Source organism: Tympanuchus pallidicinctus, unplaced genomic scaffold (assembly GCF_026119805.1).
Source record: "Tympanuchus pallidicinctus isolate F22 unplaced genomic scaffold, pur_lepc_1.0 scaffold5, whole genome shotgun sequence".
Taxonomy (NCBI): Eukaryota; Metazoa; Chordata; class Aves; order Galliformes; family Phasianidae; genus Tympanuchus; species Tympanuchus pallidicinctus.
In genome coordinates, this window is record NW_026294769.1 from 68,498,990 (window position 1) to 68,520,894 (window position 21,905).

The window sequence follows — 21,905 nt, forward strand, 5'->3', positions numbered from 1 at the left end:
ATTATTCCTCATGTATTGTGCTATCACACTACCAAAGGCAACGTCCACATATCTTATCTCTGCTGCTTCCTTTATGATCACTGTATAGAGAAGCCCTTGAGGAGTAGTCAGTGAAGCTGATGGTATCTTGTAGGCCACTGTATTAGCCTGGACTGGATATTTTTTTAATGTTACAGCTTTGTTTTCCAAGCTGACTAAGGAATGCTGTAAATCAAATCCCACTAATCTGTAGGGAATTTGAATGCCCAGTTCACATTATGGCTTTGGAAACCCCACCCTACATCTGTGCAATGGTCAGTGCTTGCTTAGGACTCTTGGCCTTTCCATAATGAGCAGATGTCCACGTCAAAAAGCACCACTGCATTTGGAAGCTGTTAGAATTCCTGCTGGTTTGCGCAGGAAGAATTTAGCCTTTTCCGTAGCTTCTCTAATGAATACTGAGCAAGATCGACCTAAAGAAGTTTGGCTATTATTTTTGTTTAATGGGATTAACTGGCCTGTTTTCACAATAGTTAATACATGTGTATTTTCTCATACACATAGGTAATGCAAACATATCTTTTTTTTGCAACCACAGTATAAATGAAATCAGTGTAGTTGCATCCAGTTCACAACAGCATTTCATATGTGTTGCTGAAGGCAGTGATCCAGTCTACACATCAGGCAGTTAAAAGAAATGAGAGTCTAAGCTGAAGAGCAAAACAACCTTCTGTTGCTCAGCTCATATCCCATAGATTGACACATCATGTACAAAAATTAGTATTGCCTTTTCAAAGCAAAGAAAATGGCACCACGCTGAAAGGTTAAAAATCAAACCCGAACAAAAATTCATTAAAAAAAAACAGATAAAAAATACTTTTGAAAACATCTAAAAGATTTTTGTCATCTGGAAGGAACAGGGACAGAATGATTTGGAAGAAAAAAACCCACAAAATTATTAAAAAAAGATGAAAAAAAAACCAAAGGCAGGAAGGCTATGGTTTTGGTTTTGCTTATACAATAATTTTTTTTCAAGTACTTTTATTGTAAAATCAAATATTTCAATTTCAAAATCAGTAAAATTAAATAATTCAACAAGTCATTAATGGTGAAAAATAGATCATTCCATTTCCAGATCAAATACTTCAGTGCTTCAATGCTCAAACACTTCATTTTTAAAGGATAGATGAATTTTAAAAGAAAAGGTCTACTGTTTTAAGAGCTTCTGCCTGCATACCTCAGGAATGCAATCTCTACGTAAGGCAGTCTCGTAAGACATGTAGCGCGAATACAGGTTTGAATTAATGGCTCACCACTGGAGTGCAAAGTGGCTGGATGGATGCTGACTATGTTACTCTTCAACTACCAAAATGAGCATGGTTTGGCATGATAATCTGATAGGCTATGCCTCTAGTAGGCTTTTAGCTTGCATCTAGCCTAGAACTTTACTATCCTGGCTTCAATGACAAGGTTTCCAACTGCACAAACACCAACTGAGCTTGAGAAACCTAAAATGAAGCAGAAATTCCAATCGGGTATTTTTTGTCCAAAAGACTGTTAGTCTTTTGCAGGGGTAGGGTGTATGATAGTTACGCAAACCATAGCATCCTGTAGCATGCAAAACAGCCTGGCATGGTGACCAACAGCTCTTTGTTAGAAGTGGAGAGTTTCTAGCAATTAAAACAGCAGGGAAGGATGAGCCTGATGTCTCTTTTGTTCCAGAAAGGATCCCTGTGAGGGGTGTCACTTCTCAAAATGTGCTGAAGGGAGACGTACAATCTCCCTTTCTCACAGAATCACAGAATCATTAAGTTTGGAAAAGGTCACTAAGATCATCTAGTCCAGCCATCAACCCATCACCACCAGCCCACAAAACTATATAAAAACCACATCTCCACATTTCTTGGATGCTGACTCCACCACTTCCCTGGGCATCCTGTTCCAATGCATTACCACTTTTTCTGAGAAGGAACTTCTAATATCCAACATGACCCTCCCCTGTCACAACTTGAGGCCATTCTCTCTTGTCCTATTACTGTTACCTGGAAGAAGAGGCCAACCTTCACCTCAACACAACCTCCTTTCAGGGATTTGTAGAATTATAAGGTCTCCCCTGAGCCTCCTCCACCACTGAACAATCCCAGTTCCCTCAGCTGCTCCCCATAAGATGTGTGTTCTAGACTCCTCACCAACTTTGTTGCCCAACTTTGGATGCATTAACTTTCGAGGGAAGGCAACTGCTCTTTACTTCCAGAACTTATGTCCTTGTAGAACATTTCTCTACTTTTCACGAGTTATCTCTTTTAATCTCTGTTTATTACAGTGTATAACATGGCACATTTACTTATTTTTCCTGCTTGCATTTTACAGCTGGACAAACAAAATCAAGTCCTGACATAACTAGCCCAAGTTATGGAAGATGAGAACCTCTTCCATCTTTCTAGGGCTACCTGAGTATCAACTTGCCAGCTGTGTCATAATTATATCTCTGCAGGGCACCAGTTAAATGCAGGACTGGCTGAGAAAGCTGCAAGTCATCATGAGTGTCTGCCTGGGTTTCTTCCATCAGTTGCTAGCCCATTTTTTCTGCTCCCACCATCTAAAGAGAGTTAGAGGAGCAGAGCAGAGAGGAAAGCCAGTCTGATTTTTATGTATTACTATAAAACAGAGATAAATTAGAGGAGGCCTCATTCTCACCCCATTCTTCATGCTGTCTTGAGTTAGGTTCATATTAGAAAAGATTTTCCAGCTCACCTGAACTGGGATCTGGTTCATCTAGATTTTTCTACACAGATCAGCTTGTGCTAGTAAACGCACATGAGACTCCAGAAAAGGCTCTTTTCATTTGTAACGACAGTGCTTTTGCCAATACCTAAATGTTTTAACTACTCCACATTCCCCAGTTGATAGTGGTTTAGTCACAGCTCCTGAGTCAACAGGAAATGCTCTCCTGGAAGAGTCCTGCTTTGTGTCCCCTTGGCCTGCAGAGGCTCAGCTTTCCAACACACTCTCCTGCTCTCGCTTCCTGCTGTCCTGTGCAGCTGCTCTTTCTTTTTTTCTTTAAGTCCTAATTGTACATCTTCACTCTGTCTTGTTTCTTCTCACTATCCATATTCATGTCATGCAATTCTTCTACTTAATTCCTATCTTCAGTCTGAGCACACTGTGCAAAACCAACAGCTGGAAGGCATTGCAGAGTCCCAGAAAGGAACTTCTCTGCACAGCTAGGACTTTGCAAGGAATCCTGATCATTTTCACTCATATGGGGATGTTAGGGAACCCTAACAGAAATATTTTACCCACTATATTTTATAACAGTGCTGTTGCTGGTCATTTTGCTGAGACGGTGGGGAATTTGGAGCTATTCAGCTTTTATTTTTCATGAAATTTACTTCACAGATTCTCATGACTTTGAATAGGAAAAAAAACCACCACAGAAATGGAAAAGAATGTAGCATTTATATTGTTAAAAGGTGCCTGGAGATCCAGTTTAGTGGTAATTGAAAGAAAAGAATTCTGCAGAAAGGGGCTAAGACACAGCCACAGGAAGCAGATAAAACCTAGTGGTAATTGTATGGCAATAAATAAATAAATAAATAAAATTAACTGAACTGCAGTGGTGTCAGTCACAACATGGTTAACTCCCACTCGGCATTTTCACCCATCCACCAGAGTAAATAGGTCTGGGGAAGAAAGTATGCTGAGATAAAACAACAACAACAAAAACATATATCACAGCTGACATCAAAAGAAAAGCTTTTTTTTTGCCTCTCACATTTGAGATGTTTGAGAACAATTCATTCCAGTGAAATTCTGACCACTTGTATCACAGCCAGATCAGGAAAGCTTCTTGCAATTGACCAGGAAAGTAACTCACCCTGGAAACAGCCTGAATTTTTGTTCCGAGCCCTTTGAAAGAAGATAGAGGGTCAATCAGATCTGAGGGCTGCTCTCACTGAAATCAATATTGAGCTCTCTAACTTCTAGTCAGTGGCTTTCCCTGTGGGAGGAGTGGACAGGGAAGAAAGTAAACGTGGGCACTGCAAGAGCCCCATCTAGAAAGAGGCTGGTGAGGTAGGGCTCAGCCCTACCAACCCAAACCATTCTGTGATTCCGTGATCCCATGATTCTGTTATTCTGTGATTCATCAGACATCCGTACTGGGGAGGAGCAGTGCTAGGGTTACATGGAGATACACAATAGAAGAAAGTACGTTTTATATATGCACACATACAATATCTTGTCACACTGGTATGATGTATACAGTGTAAATTAGTCCTCATGACAGGTGCCACAGTACAAGGAGGACAAGATGTATGAGGAGCGGCTGAAGTTCCTGGGTGTGCTCAGCCCAGAGCAGAGGAGCTGAGGGGAGGCCTGATGGCGGCTGCAGCTCCTCACGAGGATGGAGGGGCAGCGCTGAGCTCTGCTGTGTGACAGCGACAGGGCTGAGGGAACGGCATGGAGCTGTGCAGGGGAGGGGCGGGTGGGGGTCAGGGAAAGATTCTTAACAGAGGGCAGTGAGCATGGAATGGGCTGCCCAGGGCAGTGGGCACAGCCCCATGCTGCTGGAGTGGAAGAAGCGTCTGGACAACACTCTCAGTCATATGGTCTGAGTTTTGTGTGGTTCTGTATAGAGCCAGGAGTTGAACTCGATGATCCTTAAGGGCCCCTTCCAACTCAAGTTATTCTATTTCTTTGCTTCTGTGACCCACTGCTAGACACAGCTAACAGCACTGTTTTGCTGGCTCTCTTGTGCCTCATCATCAATGCATCTTTCACAACATGAAGGCATCGAATTTACTCATCTATCTGTTTTTCCCCAGTGGCTGCAGTTCTTCAATAGCTACAATTTCTTTAGGTGTAATCTGAACCTATGCAGTTAGTGACATGTCATTTATTTATTACAGCTTTGGGGAAATCTCTACAGACTGACAGCAGGAAGAATGAGCATAGAGAAATAACTTGCAGACACCAGGAGCTTATTTTAAAATCCCAAAACACAGATACGGACTATGCAACCTGTCCAGTTTTCACCATCTTGCAGGGTCTTCTTGTGACTAATTTTATTAAGCACAATGCTCTCAGCAGAAAAAGCATTAAGTGACATAATAATCATCTACAGAGTCCTGAGTAAATCCTGTGATAAATGAGGCTGCTGGTAGTCTCAGAAAAGTGTGTATTGCCTCAGTTGTTAATAGCCAAAACCTTCAGGAGAGCTTAAAACTTTCCAGATTGTCATCCAGTAGCTGGTGAGTCAGTCAGATGAGAGCTGAAACTTTCATTTTTCTTCGCTATTTAAGAAATCCAAACATTTAAAGATCAGAAAAGCTACCATTCAGAGATCCTTTGGGATTAAAAGTTACCTTTCCTGAAGAAAAATAAAGTGTTGATAGAACCAACTGCTGCATAAAAAGCAGAGAAAGGAAAAAAGGAAAAGAGGAAGGATATGGCAGTGTACTTCTCACATTAATCCTTGGCAGTTTGAGGACAATTGGTTGTGTGTATTCCAGACAATGCCTGCACCATTAAGACTGAGGCAGAAGTTTTCGATCTGCAAAGCTTTACTTTGAAATATAGGAATATTTGCTCTAATTACTTCCAAAGAACAGCAAACAGTAATTCAAAACGCAAGTTTTAATTTTTTTTCCTTAATTGAACGCTTTTCAAGCTGCTCATGGGTCTTCATTTTTCATCCTGCAGGAAATCAGAGATAATCTGGGGCCAGGTTTCACTACACAACTACTCCAAATGTCTGGAGGACTTCACTCCTTTCCAATCTTCATCTACAGATTGTTTCAAAGTATTTTAGTGTCACAAAAATATGTTTGTTCCTTTTCCTGTGGTCTCTTACATTGTTTGTAGTCCCTCAAAACGGATCGTTCTGAAAAGCAAAGTTGATGCAGGGTGATGGTGATAATCAAAGGCCAAAAAACATAGAAACAATTGTCTGTTTAGCCCTGAACAACCCTCGAAGCAGACTGATGTTCAACAGTGGTGTATCGTAATAGATGTGTAAGAAATAAATGTGTGCAATAACAAATGTATACATTCACAGGTGGTGTACACATGGTATAGACACATTCTTCTTGGTTTATATTAGTTTGAGTTAAAACCTAATGCTAGACCTAATGCTAGATCAATTGTCATAGAATGGCCCAAGGCCTTACTTCAAAACCTGTTCACTTTCTAGTACTGATATTTAGGAACTTGACATTTTTCTCTATCAATGAAAGAAAACAACAGCCTATATTTACCTCAGGATTTTTATTATTTAAAAAAAAAAACACATTAATTTTTCTTTGAGCAATGTTCACTGTGTCTATTCATGAGATGCAAGAGAAGTGGCACCAAAGGAAGAGTTGCTAAAAGATGTATTTCCAGTCTGATCCTTCTCTTGAAGGTCAGTTTTCATTTCACTGTCATCTTTCAATTTTGGGACAGATTTTTTTTTTCAAAACCCTATGTTTCAGAATTCCTGATTTGTAGGACTACTTTATATCTTGTTAACATCACTCAGTTGTGTATCTGTGAAATGTCAAGGATGTTTATTTTTGCTTAACGAAACAGCAGTTTCTGACCAGTTCTCTCTGGTCCCTCCCTTTGGTAGAGACTGGGGTCAAGTCTGCACCTGCATTGCACAGTAGCCCGTCTCACCCTCTGAGCAGCCCTCTGACCTCTCAGAGCTTGAGATGTCCCTTGCTGTAAGGATCCCAGACGCTCTCTTCTTCTCTAATATGCACATACCAGTATTCCTGGCTTTAAGCGTTTGGCTCAATCACAGCTGCTAAGCTTTCTTGGAAATTGAACCACAGTTTCATAATTCCAAGGCATGTGATCAGTTTTTCTTTCACACTGAAATGAGAAAACATGAGTTTCTGGTCTGCTGTAATGGAAATTCTATCACGGCTGTAGTAGTATGTTCCTTTTGTTCCCTAACTCAGAAAATGCAAGTACTGGAGACTACTGTGATTTGTGTGCTTCTCATTTGAGAATTACAGATTTATTCTGAATTATGTTCCGTACTTGAATCAATGAAACATTTTTCATTTGTACCTAAGTGCAATTTGCATTTTTCTTTTCAAGTGTTATTCATTCCAGTATGACTAACACAACCTGGAAACCTGGAAGCCAAATGTTCTATTTACTCCAGTTTTCACACACCCAATTTCAGAAAACCTTTTTTTAAAGAATGAGATCCACTTCTGGACATTTTCCCATGTCATCATGTTGCTAGTGTTGATTAGTCTACCCTGTTACCTGTAGTAACACATAACAACAGTGATCTCCCCCTGGCTGCAATATTTTTCAGTGTCTTGTGCCAGATTCATTTAATGCAGTGCACTGATAAATAGTACTCAGACTTTGTAGATGCTTTCATTTTTGGAACTGAATGCTATTTACTCTTTCAAGTTTGCTGACAAATGTTCAGATCCTCTACTGAAGACTGAAGACTTTTAGGCAGTCTCTCATTTCAGCTTCTTTATAAAAATCCTTCAGTTCAGGCATCATGGTTTGATAACAGACACAGGTTGGCCTTAGATCCTGGATTTTTAAGCCATGGAACCGGAGATGTTTCATAAAAATCTATTGTTTTCTATATAAGAACTGAAACTCTGAAAGTCTTCAGTTTACTTGTTCTCCCAACCTAGTCTCATCTCACAAATGGTCCATGAAGTTTAAATTACCTGGGGTAATCTGCCAAGCAGGGAGAGACATATAGTATTTTAGGTGGTTAGGCTTTACTGGCAAAAGTAAAGGCTGACATAAATGATGATCACTTTTCATATGCATTGCCAGTCAAATATGTAAACTTTATTCATTCATCTGTTCTCTCTAGTATATTATCTTTACATTAAAAAAATGTTTTAAGTAACATATTCCCTATTTATCCTTCAAATATAGAATCTCAGTAAATGCTTTTGGCTCTAAAACACAAACAACATGACTGAACTACCACTATAGAATGCCTGTTAATTGCCAAGGATCCCAGCAGGCTCTGCTCACTTTATTAGTGATGATATATCTCTAGTAAATCCAACTTTCAACACCTTTGAATGATTTCTCTGCAGAAGAATTTTCATTGGAGAGCTGAGCATTAAGTCAGTCTTCATTTACAAGTTATGAATGCAAAATATACATATAGTTTTGTCTACGTATTCTGTGGGTAGTTCATAGGCAGTTCCATATAGATAGCTGAACTACTCTTAGAGAGATTACATGATGGAGGAGAAGAGGATAAAGAGGATTCTGCAAAAAACAAGACATAGCAAGAGGAAATATATATTCTCTATCTTGCAGAGGAAAGGAGATCTGGGGTCTAGGTCATTATTGAAGTATCTAACCTGTGACTTGATGAAAAATCTAAAACAGGTGTCTAGAACAGACATCATTTGAATGTGGATTCACTTCAATTTATTATATTAATTATAAAACAATCTTTATATTTCAGGCTGTGCTGGACAAATATGCTTTCACAAGTTCCATCTGCCATCTTTCTGTGCATTTCTAATGTTTGCATTGGAGATTTTATTTGTAATCTCTTTGTTAAACAAACCTTTATTTTCCATCTCTTTCAATGCACATAAGGAAGAACTGCTTTTGTGGTGATTCATGAGTGCTGGGACCCACCCATCTGGAGGCTGTTACTGAATGAGGGCCAAGAGCAGTCTTGTCTGCAAACTTGGGTCAAAGTTCATGTTCAGTTTTGAGGACTATAATTAGCACAGCAGATTTAGACAGCAAGCTGCTCCCCTGAGACCTAATTTCAAGGCAATGAGGGGTGTACTCTTGCACCATGGCGATTGTGTGCTAGACCCTGTCTGCCCCACAGTAATGACAATGGAAGTACCCATTACTACACATTGTTGTGGCTTGGCTTCTGTTACAAAAGAAAGCATATCTTCTAATTATAATTCAGCATAAGACCAGAGGGAACTTCTGGTAAAGATGAAGATGCTATGCAGAATTTTGCTACTTTTGTGTGTTTCAAAGATTTCTATATATGTGTGTATTGCAAGTGAGAATTATTTACATGGAGTAGAAAATTGATGTACTAGCTTAGACACATTTCCAGTCCATGTGTAATTCTCAGTACTACTCCATTTTGGCTTTTTCAAGATGACCATATATGTTACAGGAATTAACTTAATAGCTGAAATATGTTTGCTATACTGTCAGATCACAGAGGGCTGCAGCATCTGAAGTTCAGAAACAAGACAGAAAATACACAGCGCCATTTGTCCCAGTGTAAAGAAATAGTATTGCTTCAAGGTTACTTCAAGGTTAATTTTGAAACACTGTTGTATGTATGACTTCTGTTCTGTTTTGCAAAGGTTGGGAATTTCCCAGAATACTTTCATACTGGAGGACGATCCATGACTTCCATGATCTTATTGAAAGCACATAGGGTACAAATAAGGTCATCTGAAATAATTAGATTATAGATCTGTTTGCACGTATTACAAATAGTGAGCTAGTCTCCCTGCTTAGTCAATCTCAGAAGGAAATGTTTCTCATACTGAGGTGGATATTTAAAATAAATTAGCTAAATCCTCTCTCCCTATCTTTTTTTTTCTGTTGACTCTGGAATGTGGCTATCATTAGCTTTGCCCAGACATCTCAGCGTTTTTATGGTCAAACTAATTAACTCTGTCTGTCTTGCTCTCTCTCATGACAGTATTTTGCAAAAGGCATAAGATGAGATGAATTTGTAGTTGTTAAGAATTCATGTGAAGGGATCATGATTTCATTAAAAAGCCAAAGACTTGTTTTTCTTCAAAACCCAAACCTTTAGCAAAGGTTTGCCTTTCTCTTTAAATAAAACTACTCTTCTAACTCTCACGGCTTGGTTGAAGATGCAATATCTATTTTAAAAAGCATGGAAGAAAAGGTGAGAGCAGCTAGAAATTCTGAGTGCTGTGCAGTTTTAATGTCAGTCTTGTCCTGTGTATTTTTTAATGATTAGTGAAACTGAGATCATTGGTGAAGAGCTGTCAGAGAAAGACTGTTTACTGTAGATGCTTCTTATCCATGTTTTCCTGGGATGCTGTGTTACTAAAGAGCAGCACTTGGAGCACAGACAACAATGCACTCCTTGGAGTCATATCTTTTTTTTTCTCTGAGTATATATGATATTTAGCTGTCTGTAACTTTATCTCTGGTTCCTGAGCAAATTACTGTGATTAATACTCAGAAATAAGAGCAATGAAATTCCAGCCAGGATATTGCAGGGAAAATTCATATTCAGCACACACGAAAGAAAAAAAATACAGAAAAGATCTTCTAGAACAGCATGTCCATGGCATTTTAACAAATATAATTATTTACAGATGAATAACTTGCCTAAATAAATTGAAACCCAAGAACTATAAAGCTTCTCCATCTTATTCTCCATAAGCAATGACACCAAAACCAAAAACAGAACCAAAAATTAAGAGATCATAAAGGATTTGCCATTATCATTAGAAAAAATGCTGAAATACAAGGATGATTATATCCTTTCATAGTTTCAGTCTTCTGAACTACATGGGCTTTCCATGTCATGACTAGGCTTGTATTTTTGCTATATTTCAGCATCCTTTATTTTGGAAGATGTCATCCACTTTAGTCCCTGAAAATGTCAGAAATGAGTGCTAGCAATAAGAGCTCTTGTTTCTAGCTTTGAGTCTACATCTCATCTCAGGCTGAAAGCTTCCACATAACTGGAGTGCTGTTGAGTGTATCCTTGCTGAATTTATCATGCTTGATAGATTAATTTTACTATTGTATCCTGCACTAACAGATGAGATGCCCTAAATCCCAGAATGCAAAATATTTCAGCACCACGATCGCTCACTCTGCACGGAGGGCATCCTTCGTGAGAAGCAGCTGTTAAATATTTAAAGATGACAAGTTACATAAAAGTTACACTTCACACATCAACATTTAGCCAACACAGTTCCTTTATTGCAGCATTACAGACATTCCATCATCCCACCAACCATCTCAACCATGAGTCTTTTTTTTTTTCATGAAGAGAAGGAAATATTTGGTAATCGTGGAAGGATGGTTAGCTCTGGAAGATGAACATAAATTCTCTGCATAGCAATCACAGCTTTTGGCCTTGTGAAACTTCTGTGATATATATTTGGAGTGTAATTAACACATCCATTCTTTGCAAAGTAGCTTCTTTTTGTCTTATTTGTAAAAATATGTGCTTCTGCTAATATGAAATTGCACTTGCTGATGAAAAGATATGGGTCTTAATAAAGATTTTCTGGCTCTCTTAGTGTGTGTTGGAAGTTGGAAAAGAAACTGTCATTTCTACAATAATAGACAATTAACCGTCTTTACACTCACTTGTTACAGAACCCCTTTATTCTTATTGTCTTTTTATGTGTGGGTGGAGGAAAGAAGTAAAACTATGTTCCCAAACTTTGTTTAACACAATTTAGGATGGGAGAGGGACAGTAGCACAGCACTGAAACAGGATGTAATTTACAGATCCAAGCCTTCTTTCTTCTCACTGCCTGTAGGTTGCTCTCTGTCAGGAAGGGGGGTTGAGTAGTTCAAAAAGTTCAAAAACTAAGGTAAAAATCTTTTCGGTTCATCCTAACTCCTTGGTTATAGAGGAACTCTTCAGTCCCTGAGAGATCTCGTTGTAAATACAACATGAGACATATGTTGTAATACTTAAGCAATGTGAAATGAATTAGGGTTAAACTGGAAACCTTAATTGAGCATTCTTGTTACTTATCATGGTTTGCAGCCAAGCCAGCAATGTTATTTAAATATAAGGTTTGTCGATTTGATTCCATGACCTGTTTCTGAGAGGAGTAATGAGGTTTAAACACCAGAGAATGCTTCTTGCAGTTTGTAAAGAGTATGATGTATCTCAAATAGCATTTCCATTACATACTGTGATAATAACAGCCATTTCTTTATTTTTGGAGAGTTGCTAGGATTTCCAGGGTTCTTTGGCCATTTATGGATATTGGTATGTTCTATAGCTCCAAGGGTGTGCTTAGTGAAGAGTCAGGTGGGTTATTTGTGTGTGTTGGAGATGGATAGAGGCATATTGTTTGGATATTTCAACTTGGAAATGTTTACTGTGAGTATTTTAGAGGGAGCAGATGCATGAAATCCTTTTTAGGCCTAAAAGACTGAACACAGAGAAGTCAAGCATGAAAAGTGTAAGCTGCACAGCCAAGGCAAAGACACTTCAGGCAACATTTGTGTTGTTAAACGTATCTATTACAGCCATTCAAGAAGCAAATGTGGGCCGACAGCCAAATGGTACAGAGAGCATGTATTCACATCATTCAGACTCATGCTTTCTGGGTGCCACACTGCATAGTACTTGGCGCTGGTCTCCTCTAGGCATCAGCTGCCAGGTGCCTTAAAGATATAATTACCCTTTTATGTTTGTTATTTTTGTTTAATTGATCCGAAAATTTGTGGACCACTATATGACAGTCCCAGGGGTGTTTTGATGTCATGGGTTAGAGGATATAAATGGCATGCTTTGGAGGACAGCCTGTGCTAGAGGAGAAGAGAGTGGGGGAAGACACATACTCTTACCCATCTTGCTTGTTCGGAAGAGTTCCTGAGCTGAACTATCCTTTAACACACATTTTATATGGATAGCTAGTTCAATCCAAATCACAAGTAAGAATTAGTATTTAGGGAATGTGAATAATAATGGAGTAGACTTGAAAGTAAATTTTGGATGGTTGTGTATGACATTATGAACATATAACCTAAGATTTGCTAAGAAAGTGTGTAAACAGAGATTGGGGTTAGTCAATAGATCATGCTGATCTATGTTAGTGTTGTTTGTATTTTGTATCTTGCCGAGTGAAATCATCAACATAAGATAATAAATCTGGAATCAGTAAGTGGCCTCAGTAAGAAAAATATGTCACAGAAGGAGAACTTTGTGTTGATGACATGTTGCTTACAACTTTTTAAAATAATTTCCAATAAAAACTTTTTTTAAAACATTTTCAGGCCAAGACGCTTTTATGAAGATGTTGAAAATATTAAGGAAATACAGCCATGAGTTTGAGTTTCCTATACAAATGTTCAGTGTGCAATTATTTGAATGACTGTAGAAATCCCATCTCTATGTTTCCAGTACAGCTGGTGTCACTCAGATCACAAAGGATCAGCCAGGGGAGAAGAATGTGCCCTGCCATGAGCAATCTCATCATCTCTAAAGGAATCCTCCACAGATTTCAGTGGCTTCCCAAGGGGTAAATTATTTTTCTCACCTCTAGTCACTGTGTTTTCTGCATTGCTTTCAGATCTGGTAGCTCACAACATGCTCAGAAACAGCATAATGATGACACAGCTTAAGAACTGAGCAACACCAATATTTATGTTGAACTTGTCAAAACACAGGGAGAGAAATAAAGACACATCAGACTTCCTGAATAATTGTCGTCTTTTAGAGAAATGCAAAAAGAGCACTGCTATCTGCTGGCCTTTGAAATTTGACTGCAAGGAAACTTAGCATCCTGAGATTTGTTTTCTTTTCTTTCTCTGTACAGAGTCTGCCCATATTCTTTGGAGTTGCATTTATCCTGGTATCATAGAATCATTAAAATTGGAAAAGTACTGGATGTTGTGTTGAGAGACATGGTTTAGTGGGAGCTATTGGTAATAGGTGAACGGTTGGACTGGATGATCTTTTAGGTCTTTTCCAACCTTGGTGATTCTGTGATTCTGTGAAAAAACCTCTAAGATCATCTGGTTCAACCATCTACCTACCACCAGTATTGCCCACTAAACCATGTCCGTTAAGTACCATGTCTACATGTTCCTTGAACACCTCCAGGGACAGTGACTCCACCATCTCCCTGGCCAGCCCATTCCAATGCTTGACTACTCTTTTGGAGAAGTTTTTCCTAATATTCAACCTGATATTCATTAAAAACATCATAAAAAAAAAAACTTACTCATTAAAAAAATCAGTGTTTTTCCTTCGTGATTGTTTCTCAAGAACATTCTGTGAGCCTGCTGCAATGTAGGGGTATAAATCTGTGTCTGTATATGTACAGAGCCGGGGCCCCAAGAGCGAAAACACACTGGCGGTAATTCAGAGGCATAAGAGAGGGTGTAAAAAGGGAAAGACAAGATCTCTCTGTAAGCTCACCTGTGCTCACCGCATCAGCCTCAGCTCAGAGCGCATCTAAACACCTGGCTGCCTGTGGCCAACAGACACTTCCTGCCAGCGGTTAATATTAGCTTCAGCTAGGCTCTCTGCTGCGGCGTTGAAGATGTGATTGAAGCTGTGGTGTCAGTACATAATGCAGGGACTGATGCAATATGTTCTGAGATTCCTTGCTTCCCACAAGAAAGGAGGAATTTAAGGGAGCAGCTGATTAAAAAAGCAAGCAAGCAAACAACATGCAGAAAATGAAAGCAAATTTATTCCCTCAGTGAAAAAACACACATGGGGAAATGTCTTATTTAAAAAAATAGCACCATAAACCCAAGAGGCAATAAAGAAGTAAATTATTTTGTTACAAATTCAAGCCTTTAGGCAGCTAATAGCATCAGATGTGTGACTGCAAATGGAAACTCTATTGAAGTCTTCTTAGGCATGGAAGAGGCTGCCCAGGGAAGTGGTGGAGTCACCATCCCTGGGGCTTTTCAAGAAAAGTGAAGATGTGGCACTGAAGGATGTGGTTAGTGGGCATGGTGGTGATGGGTCCACAGCTGGATCAGATGGTCTAAGTGCTCTTTCCCACCTTAATGGTTCCATAATTCTGTGAATTTTCCTATAGAATTTTCTTACTGTTACCTATTCAAAGGACAAATAGAGAAGAAAAAGATGAGAGTGGGCACAGAAGTGATCAGCCTAATTCTCCCAGTAATCAAGCTGCAGCCTTGTGTCCTGCTCTAATACCATCTGGAAGGTGCCTTAACAACATTGTCAGTTAATGAATTGGACTATTCTTTTTTAAATTCCCTATTTACTTCTTTATTTGATGTCCACAGGTAAGTCCTTCTATACAATAGGGCATTCCTGCTAAAGTTTCAAACTCTTCTTATCATTTGTTCATTGCTATCTAGAAATAGCAGCAATGGAATTTCCTTAAACTTGTCTTTTGTAACCAAAAATGCACTAAATAGAGAACACTAGGTGTCATCAGTAATAACAATTGCATTTTATTTATGATGAATGTATCAGATAATGGGGGAAAAAAAGAAAGAAAAAAAAAAGGACAGTTTTAGTTAAAAGTCAATTTGGCAACTAAAGGCAACAAGAAGGAACAATTTAGAAGTAAGAGTAACAAATGGATGGAAATATGTTTTGTGATTCCTCTCTCATTAAGCAATTTATAAATGAAGCTGAAGATATCAGATACTATCCGGAGCTGGCAAGACCAAAGACAGGAAAAAAGGGTGTTTTTCTAAGTGCATCAGGAACAAATCAAGTGCTAGTAGTTGTTGAGGTGGCATGCTTCTAATCTGTGTTTGCGAACAAGCAGGATGATACGTGATCATATGTAGGTGATAAACTGCTTTCTGAGCTTTTTGTGGTTCAGAAGGACATGAGAAAACTCTTTTTGAAGTCAGCAGGCTCAGATAACTTTGACACAGATACCTCCAAGCGAAGCTGATGCACTCTGGTTCCCTGATGTTTTCTTTTAATCTTACAATACTGGGGAAATTACAGATGACTGGAAAAAATGTTAATTCTGTGCCAGTATTTGCTGAAGAAAAACAAGACAATGCAAAGATAGGCTGAAAGCCAGCCAGCCATTTGTATGAAACAGAGACGTATCCATAAATCAACAAAGAGGTTAAACACTAGGACTACAATTAATGACCATTAATGACATTTTAATGCGGAAACAGCTCTTATCTAATGAAACTGACATATTTGTCTGCCAGTAAAATGAAGAGACTGTAAGTTTGGACATTCTCTAAATATTTTTCAAGGGCTTTTAGTACCACTAAATATTCTGAATAAAATACAAAATGTGCTTTGTACAACATCAAAGAATATTTTTGAATGGGTTAAAAGAATCACTTATCTGTCATTTATTTATTTGTTTATTTATAAGTAGGCTTTATGAAGATAAATGTCTTGCAAAGAAATCTGTGTTGCACTGAAAGACTGGTGGCCAGCAGGGAGAGGGAGTTGATTGTCCCCCTCTACTCTGCCCTTTCGAGGCCCCATCTGGAGTATTGCATGTAGGTCTACAACCTCCAATACAAAAAGGATGCAGAGCTGCTGGAGCAGGTCCAGAAGAGGGCCAAGAAGGTGATCAGAGGGCTGGAGAACCTCTCCTATGAAGACAGGTTGAGGGAGCTGGAGCTTGTTTAACTTGCACCCTTCCAGTACTTAAAGGGAGCTTATAAGCAAGAAGAGGAGTGAATTTTTACACAATCTAATAGTGATAGGGCAAGGGAGAATGGCTTTAAACTAAAAGAGGAGAAATTGAAGTTAGATGTTAGGAATTTAAATTAGATGTTAGAAATATTTACTTAGAGGGTGGTGAGGCACCAGCAGAGGCTGCCCAGAGAAGCTGTGGTTGCCCCATCCCTGGATGCATTTCTAGCCAGGTTGGATGGGACCCTCGGCTGCCTGATCTGGCTTGTGTCAGTTCTGCCCATGGCAGAGGTGTTGAAACTAGATGCTTTATGGTCCCATGGTCCCTGTTTGCAAGCAATGGGGTGATATTTGTGATTTGCAATTCACAGGAAACAAGAAACATCATCTTCAGTTCTACTGATGGTGATGCACAAGGTGTATCTACGTTACCATACAGATATTTGAGATCTCACTGCATTACTTTGTGTAGGCATACCTTACTTTTTAAATAATGAATTATATGAATAATGGATTATGAAGCAGAATACATAAGACCTCCCTCATACTTTACTTCTTTTAACCCCCTCTCTCTCAGTTAGAAGTGGCAATACAGCATGTCAAGCAAGGTCCTCAGACCTCAGGGTATGCATGTAACATTGCATATCCATCAGTGCAAAGTTCCTGCTAAAGTTAAAAAAATAAGCAAACAAAATTACCATGCATTTCCATGGCAGAGTTTCTGCTGCATATTCCTGCAGAAGTCTGTGGGTGGGTTTGTCATCATGTAGTGCACATCTCTGTAAGGAATCTACATGTGACTAAACAAACCCAAGCTCCTTTTGTGGTCAGTGGAGAGCCTGTCAGTAGTGTAGGAGTTTAGGGGGTGGTTTGTCTCCTGAAGTATATATCTATATGTGAGTGGATAAACTGAACCATAAGCTCCACTGACTCAACTGGATATAATGGAAGCCCAGACAGCCAGCTCAAGTCTAACTCCCATAATATCATTCGTGATTAATTCTACTTTTCATGGTCTTACAGATCTCCTCTTAATGCTACTGCTGTAGGCTCTGCTGTAGGCGTCGTACAGAGACAAACTGAATGTAGTAGAGCTGTGAGCTGTGTTGCTGTGACTTATTTCATATGGTAAAGAAAACTAAATATATCTTCTTTTTTTAGGACAAACTCAAACAAATAACTTCAAAACATGCAAAGGACTTAACCGCTTTATAAACTGTGGCCATGTTGAAAGAACAAGGGTTAGTCTTTCTGTATGGGAACTACTGAGTCACGGCCTGAACCTCTGATTGATCACCTGAGGCGAGCCATGAGTCAGCCAGAGGAGCACAGGTGAAGGCAATTCACCTGTGCTGCCGGAAGGGGTGGAGCATGGCTCTACCCCTCCTAGACCTATTTAAGAGCTGGCTACCAGAGGGGAAGGATCTTGTCTGGAGATCCCTCCTTCTGGTATTTTGTGGTGAGACCAGCATAAGGGTAAGCATTCTATTTATTCTCTTTTGTTATCATAGTCCACTTTGCCTAACTCTCTTGTTTATTTTGTGATTGTAACATCTTGATATCCATTGATTATACATTTTCTATCATTGTACCATCTGTCTCAGATGAAAAGCTATTAAAAAATTAAGCTTACCTTCAATGCAGATCTACCTGTCACTTGTTTCTTTCTCCTCTTGTCTGACCATGGATTTGAGGAACAGCACTCAGAATTCCTGCCAACTGCACATGAAAATGTGGTGATGTAATTTAATTTCCTCTCTCTGTTCCATATGCACTAAGGCAGAGACTATGCAGATAAGCTATATTTATGGTATAATCACAATATTTCCTAAAACAAAGCAATGTTTTACTGCTTATATCCAGTTCCAAGTCATTACTGCATTCTTCAAGCAGTATTTCCATAACCTCATGATTAGTAGAGTGAATGTGAAGGAGTGCTGCAAGAAATTACAATCAGAGTTGCTTATATCATCACATTTCATTCATGTTTACCAAGAAAGAATATAGAAGTCACACAATCTGTGGTTGATCTGAGATATTCAGCTCTGCTACATTTGCTCAGGTATTGCTCTCTCCCAGTGGTGCAATTGGAAGTAGGCTTTATGTGGTTCCAAAGTGTGGGGTCACAAGCACATATGGGGGGAAAGCCCAAAGGTGTGTGAGTTTTGCTTCAAGTCCGAAGGACTGCTTGGAAGAGGGTACTTTGCTGCTGTATCCAGTGTTGGTTCCTGTCAGCCACTCTGCAGTAGGTATGAAAATTGTGCAGCAAGTCTGTTCTGAGACTTTATCTTTCCTGCATGTGTAGACATAGATTAGATACACCAAATAATCACTTCCAGTTTTTAAAAAGGCAGAAGCAAACACTAGCAATTGTAACTTTGAGCCCACCTCAGTGTGAGCAGCTGGACTAAGGGATCTCATAAAATCTCTTTGAGTATTCTGTCTGATTTCAAGGGTTATGCCTTTCATGCGACAGAAATTACACTATAAATGCCAGATTCTCCTGGGCACTCCAACTCTTTTATGTTACCCTGGAGAAACAGCAATTATGAATTGCTTTTGTGTGCTTTATGGCTGCTTTGTATCTTTGGGGTATTGCAAAGCATTTGATACATTTTCTCTTGCAAAGCCTAGGGCACACTAATGGTAGGTGTAAGAATAAATATTCTCACCTGGGAGAAGGCAATAGGAGCAATCATGACTAGAAAGCTTCTGGAGACCTCCAGTGTGCACTGAGGGGGAGTGGCAGTAGCATGCTATTTGCTATAGGAGTATGCTTTATGGAATTTTCCAAATTATTTGCCAAATATCTCACTTCAGCTAAGAATGGGTACATAAATGCTACTGCTGCTGGATGTGTGAGGACTTACACGTGTGGTTTAAGGGGTAAGATGTGGAAAAAAACTTTCATCAGGGCTAGATTTGGAACTTAAATGCCCACTGTAACTCCTTGTTCCATGCTGCAATAGGATTTCATATTATCTAGTCAGCCTGCAGTCCAAGATCATGAAAAGTTCATTCATATGGAAGAGCTGTTTTATCACTCATGACAGTAAGTCAAACAGCAGATAATTTACTCCAGCATTTTCTTCACCATGCTTCTACCACATGCAAGTACAGTGGAAACAGCTACCCTCAACATGCACATGCAGCTCCCTGGATTACTTACAGAGGAGAGGGCTGAAGAGAAATAGGCTTTGGGCTTGTTGTGCACATGCGCTGCCATTTTGACTTTCCCTGGAGCAGAATTTTAAAGAAAACCTGGGAGAGATTCACATATCTGTGACCACTGAATATCTTATTTCTCTTCAGAATTCCAATGTCTCAATTTTTGGATACAGTGTGTAATTAAGAGATATTGAAAATGGAATAGAAAGGTTGCTCTGAAAGTAATGCCTTTTATTTATATCCATGGAAACTACAACAGATACAAAGAGCACAACAACGGTACTTCATACAGTAAATTCTCAGCTACAGATCACTATTTTTAAGAATAGTCACCACCATGAACTATGTATTTTCACCAGTAATGAACAAGAGCCTGCATGCTCCTTTCAAAGAATCTGTACCAGCAGAGATGACAACTTTTGACTGGCTGTCCAGAAATTGCTTTTCTTTCATGTTGCAGTCACCACTGGTGAAATGCACCACCCACCACCTCACTGTGCTGACATTCAATGTTTGGTCTCCATAAATGTTCAACAAACATCAGTGAATACCAGTGAGTGCCATTTTTTCTGTTGGAGGGTATCAGTGACACATCTGTTCTTCATAAACACTTCCATGCCAGTTGCAGTTTCATCAGATTGCCCCTCTGCTGTCATCTGTCACACGGCAATAAAATTTAATGGAACATTGGCAGGAAGGTTCAATCTCTGCTGTCATACCACCAACACCCACCTCAAATTTCGTAGATCAAAATAATAAAATGAAAGGTATTACTTTTGGACCAGCCCTTGTAATTTAACCCAGCATGGAAGCAAAGCATTGTACAGGCATTCATTCTAACTCCCTTAAGCAGGATGGGATAAGATAAAACTCGCAAGTTATTCTGTCTCACGCACCATCACTCTCCTCACTGGCAGTGAGCTGAAGGTTACTTGATTTAAGCACTGGTGTGCAATGATGATCAATGTTTTTTTCTCCTAAATCCAAAACATCATGTCACACCAGCCTCTATGAAGAAAATTAACTTTATCCTACATGAAACCAGGACAAGAGGGTCAAAAGTTTTGCCATTTGATAGCATAACTCTTTCTTAGGCATCTGCTTCTTCAACTCTATGCAACTCTGAGACTGTTCTTCATTTTACTCGCAGAAATGATGATCCTACAGCATTTTCTTCTTTATAACTTTACCCTGGTAAAATCCTGTTGGTAGATGATCCTGGTTCACCATTCCTCAGACCAGAGGTGAAACACAGCCTGTGCTAGTAACAGCTTGCAAATTGCATACGTCAGACAAACGGTCCATGAGGGTATGCAAGAAATGGAAACTAGGTCAATTTACTAAGGTTGCAGATTAAAGATTTGCTGGAGCATGTAGGGCCAAAATAATAAAGCTTAAAGCACAAGATGAAACACAACTAGCAAGGGACTTCAGTAGTAACAAAGAGTGTTCCATTAATATTTCAGAAGAGAGGAAAACTGAGGCAGAAGCTGGTCCTCCGCTGAGTGGTAAAGGAAAGCTAATAATGCCTAGGGGCTGAAGAGATTAATGCCTTTCACATGTCAGTATTCACTAAAACTGCCATGAGCCAATGACTGATACATTAACACCCATGAATGGACAGGATTCAGCCTACAGTAAGCAAAAGGCAAGCTAAGGGAATTCTTTGGGAAGACTGTTTTTGTTCAAATCAGAGAGCTGGTTTGAGCCAGCTACTCATTGTCTTGAAGAAAACATGGGGATTAAGAGAGAGAAAAGGGTGGGCAAAGGTCTGTTAATGCAGAGGGAAATGAAGAGCCAAAGAATCGGTCAACCTTCAACACCTAAAAACTTACTGATACAAACAGCAGAACAAACCATTTCTGAACGCTTTGAAGATCAGAAGTTTAGCAACACCAAGCATATGTAGGCTAAAAATAAATCATGGTTAAAAGAACACTGGGTCTGAGATAGATCTTGAGGACATGAGAGACAGTATCATAGAAGATTATGAAGTTGCTGTGATGTGATTTGGTAAGACTTACTTACTGGGGTAAGACTTTTGTCACTGTCTCATATGAAATTTTCTCATTTCAGATGGTAATTTAGCCCAGATTAAATCCTGTAGTGTGGATGGCTATTTTATGGGAGAGTTATCTTCAGTGGGATTTGTGAGAGAAGTCCTTTGATTCGATACAGTAAGTCCTCAAAGTCTTCAGTCTGTAATATCCAAAGTCAAGCAGAATTGTTCTGGACTTTGAGTCGAAAGACTCCCCTCGTCAAGTAAGAACTGGATGTTTTTCAGGGCTGGTGGATGTACAAGCCATATTTTCAACTTTCCTTTTTTTAAACAAAATAAACACGCTGGCTACAATTTTTGCCAATTGTGAGGGACACAAGGTTTATATTCTCGATAGTTTTTGGTACTTAAGAACAGGAATATATGATGCAG

The 21,905-nt window shown here is 39.2% G+C and overlaps 1 protein-coding gene across 1 annotated transcript in view; it reads left to right on the top strand.

The window, feature by feature from the left end:
* The window catches only part of TG (thyroglobulin), a 161,928-nt gene extending 144,031 nt beyond the window's left edge, over positions 1 to 17,897 (top strand). Inside the window, exons 48-49 of the mRNA XM_052704007.1 lie at positions 13,097 to 13,214; positions 17,468 to 17,897. Of these exons, the coding sequence (XP_052559967.1) occupies positions 13,097 to 13,214; positions 17,468 to 17,486 (137 nt within the window). The 3' untranslated portion in view covers positions 17,487 to 17,897. The remainder of the gene's footprint in view (positions 1 to 13,096; positions 13,215 to 17,467) is intronic.
* Positions 17,898 to 21,905: the final 4,008 nt, after the last annotated feature.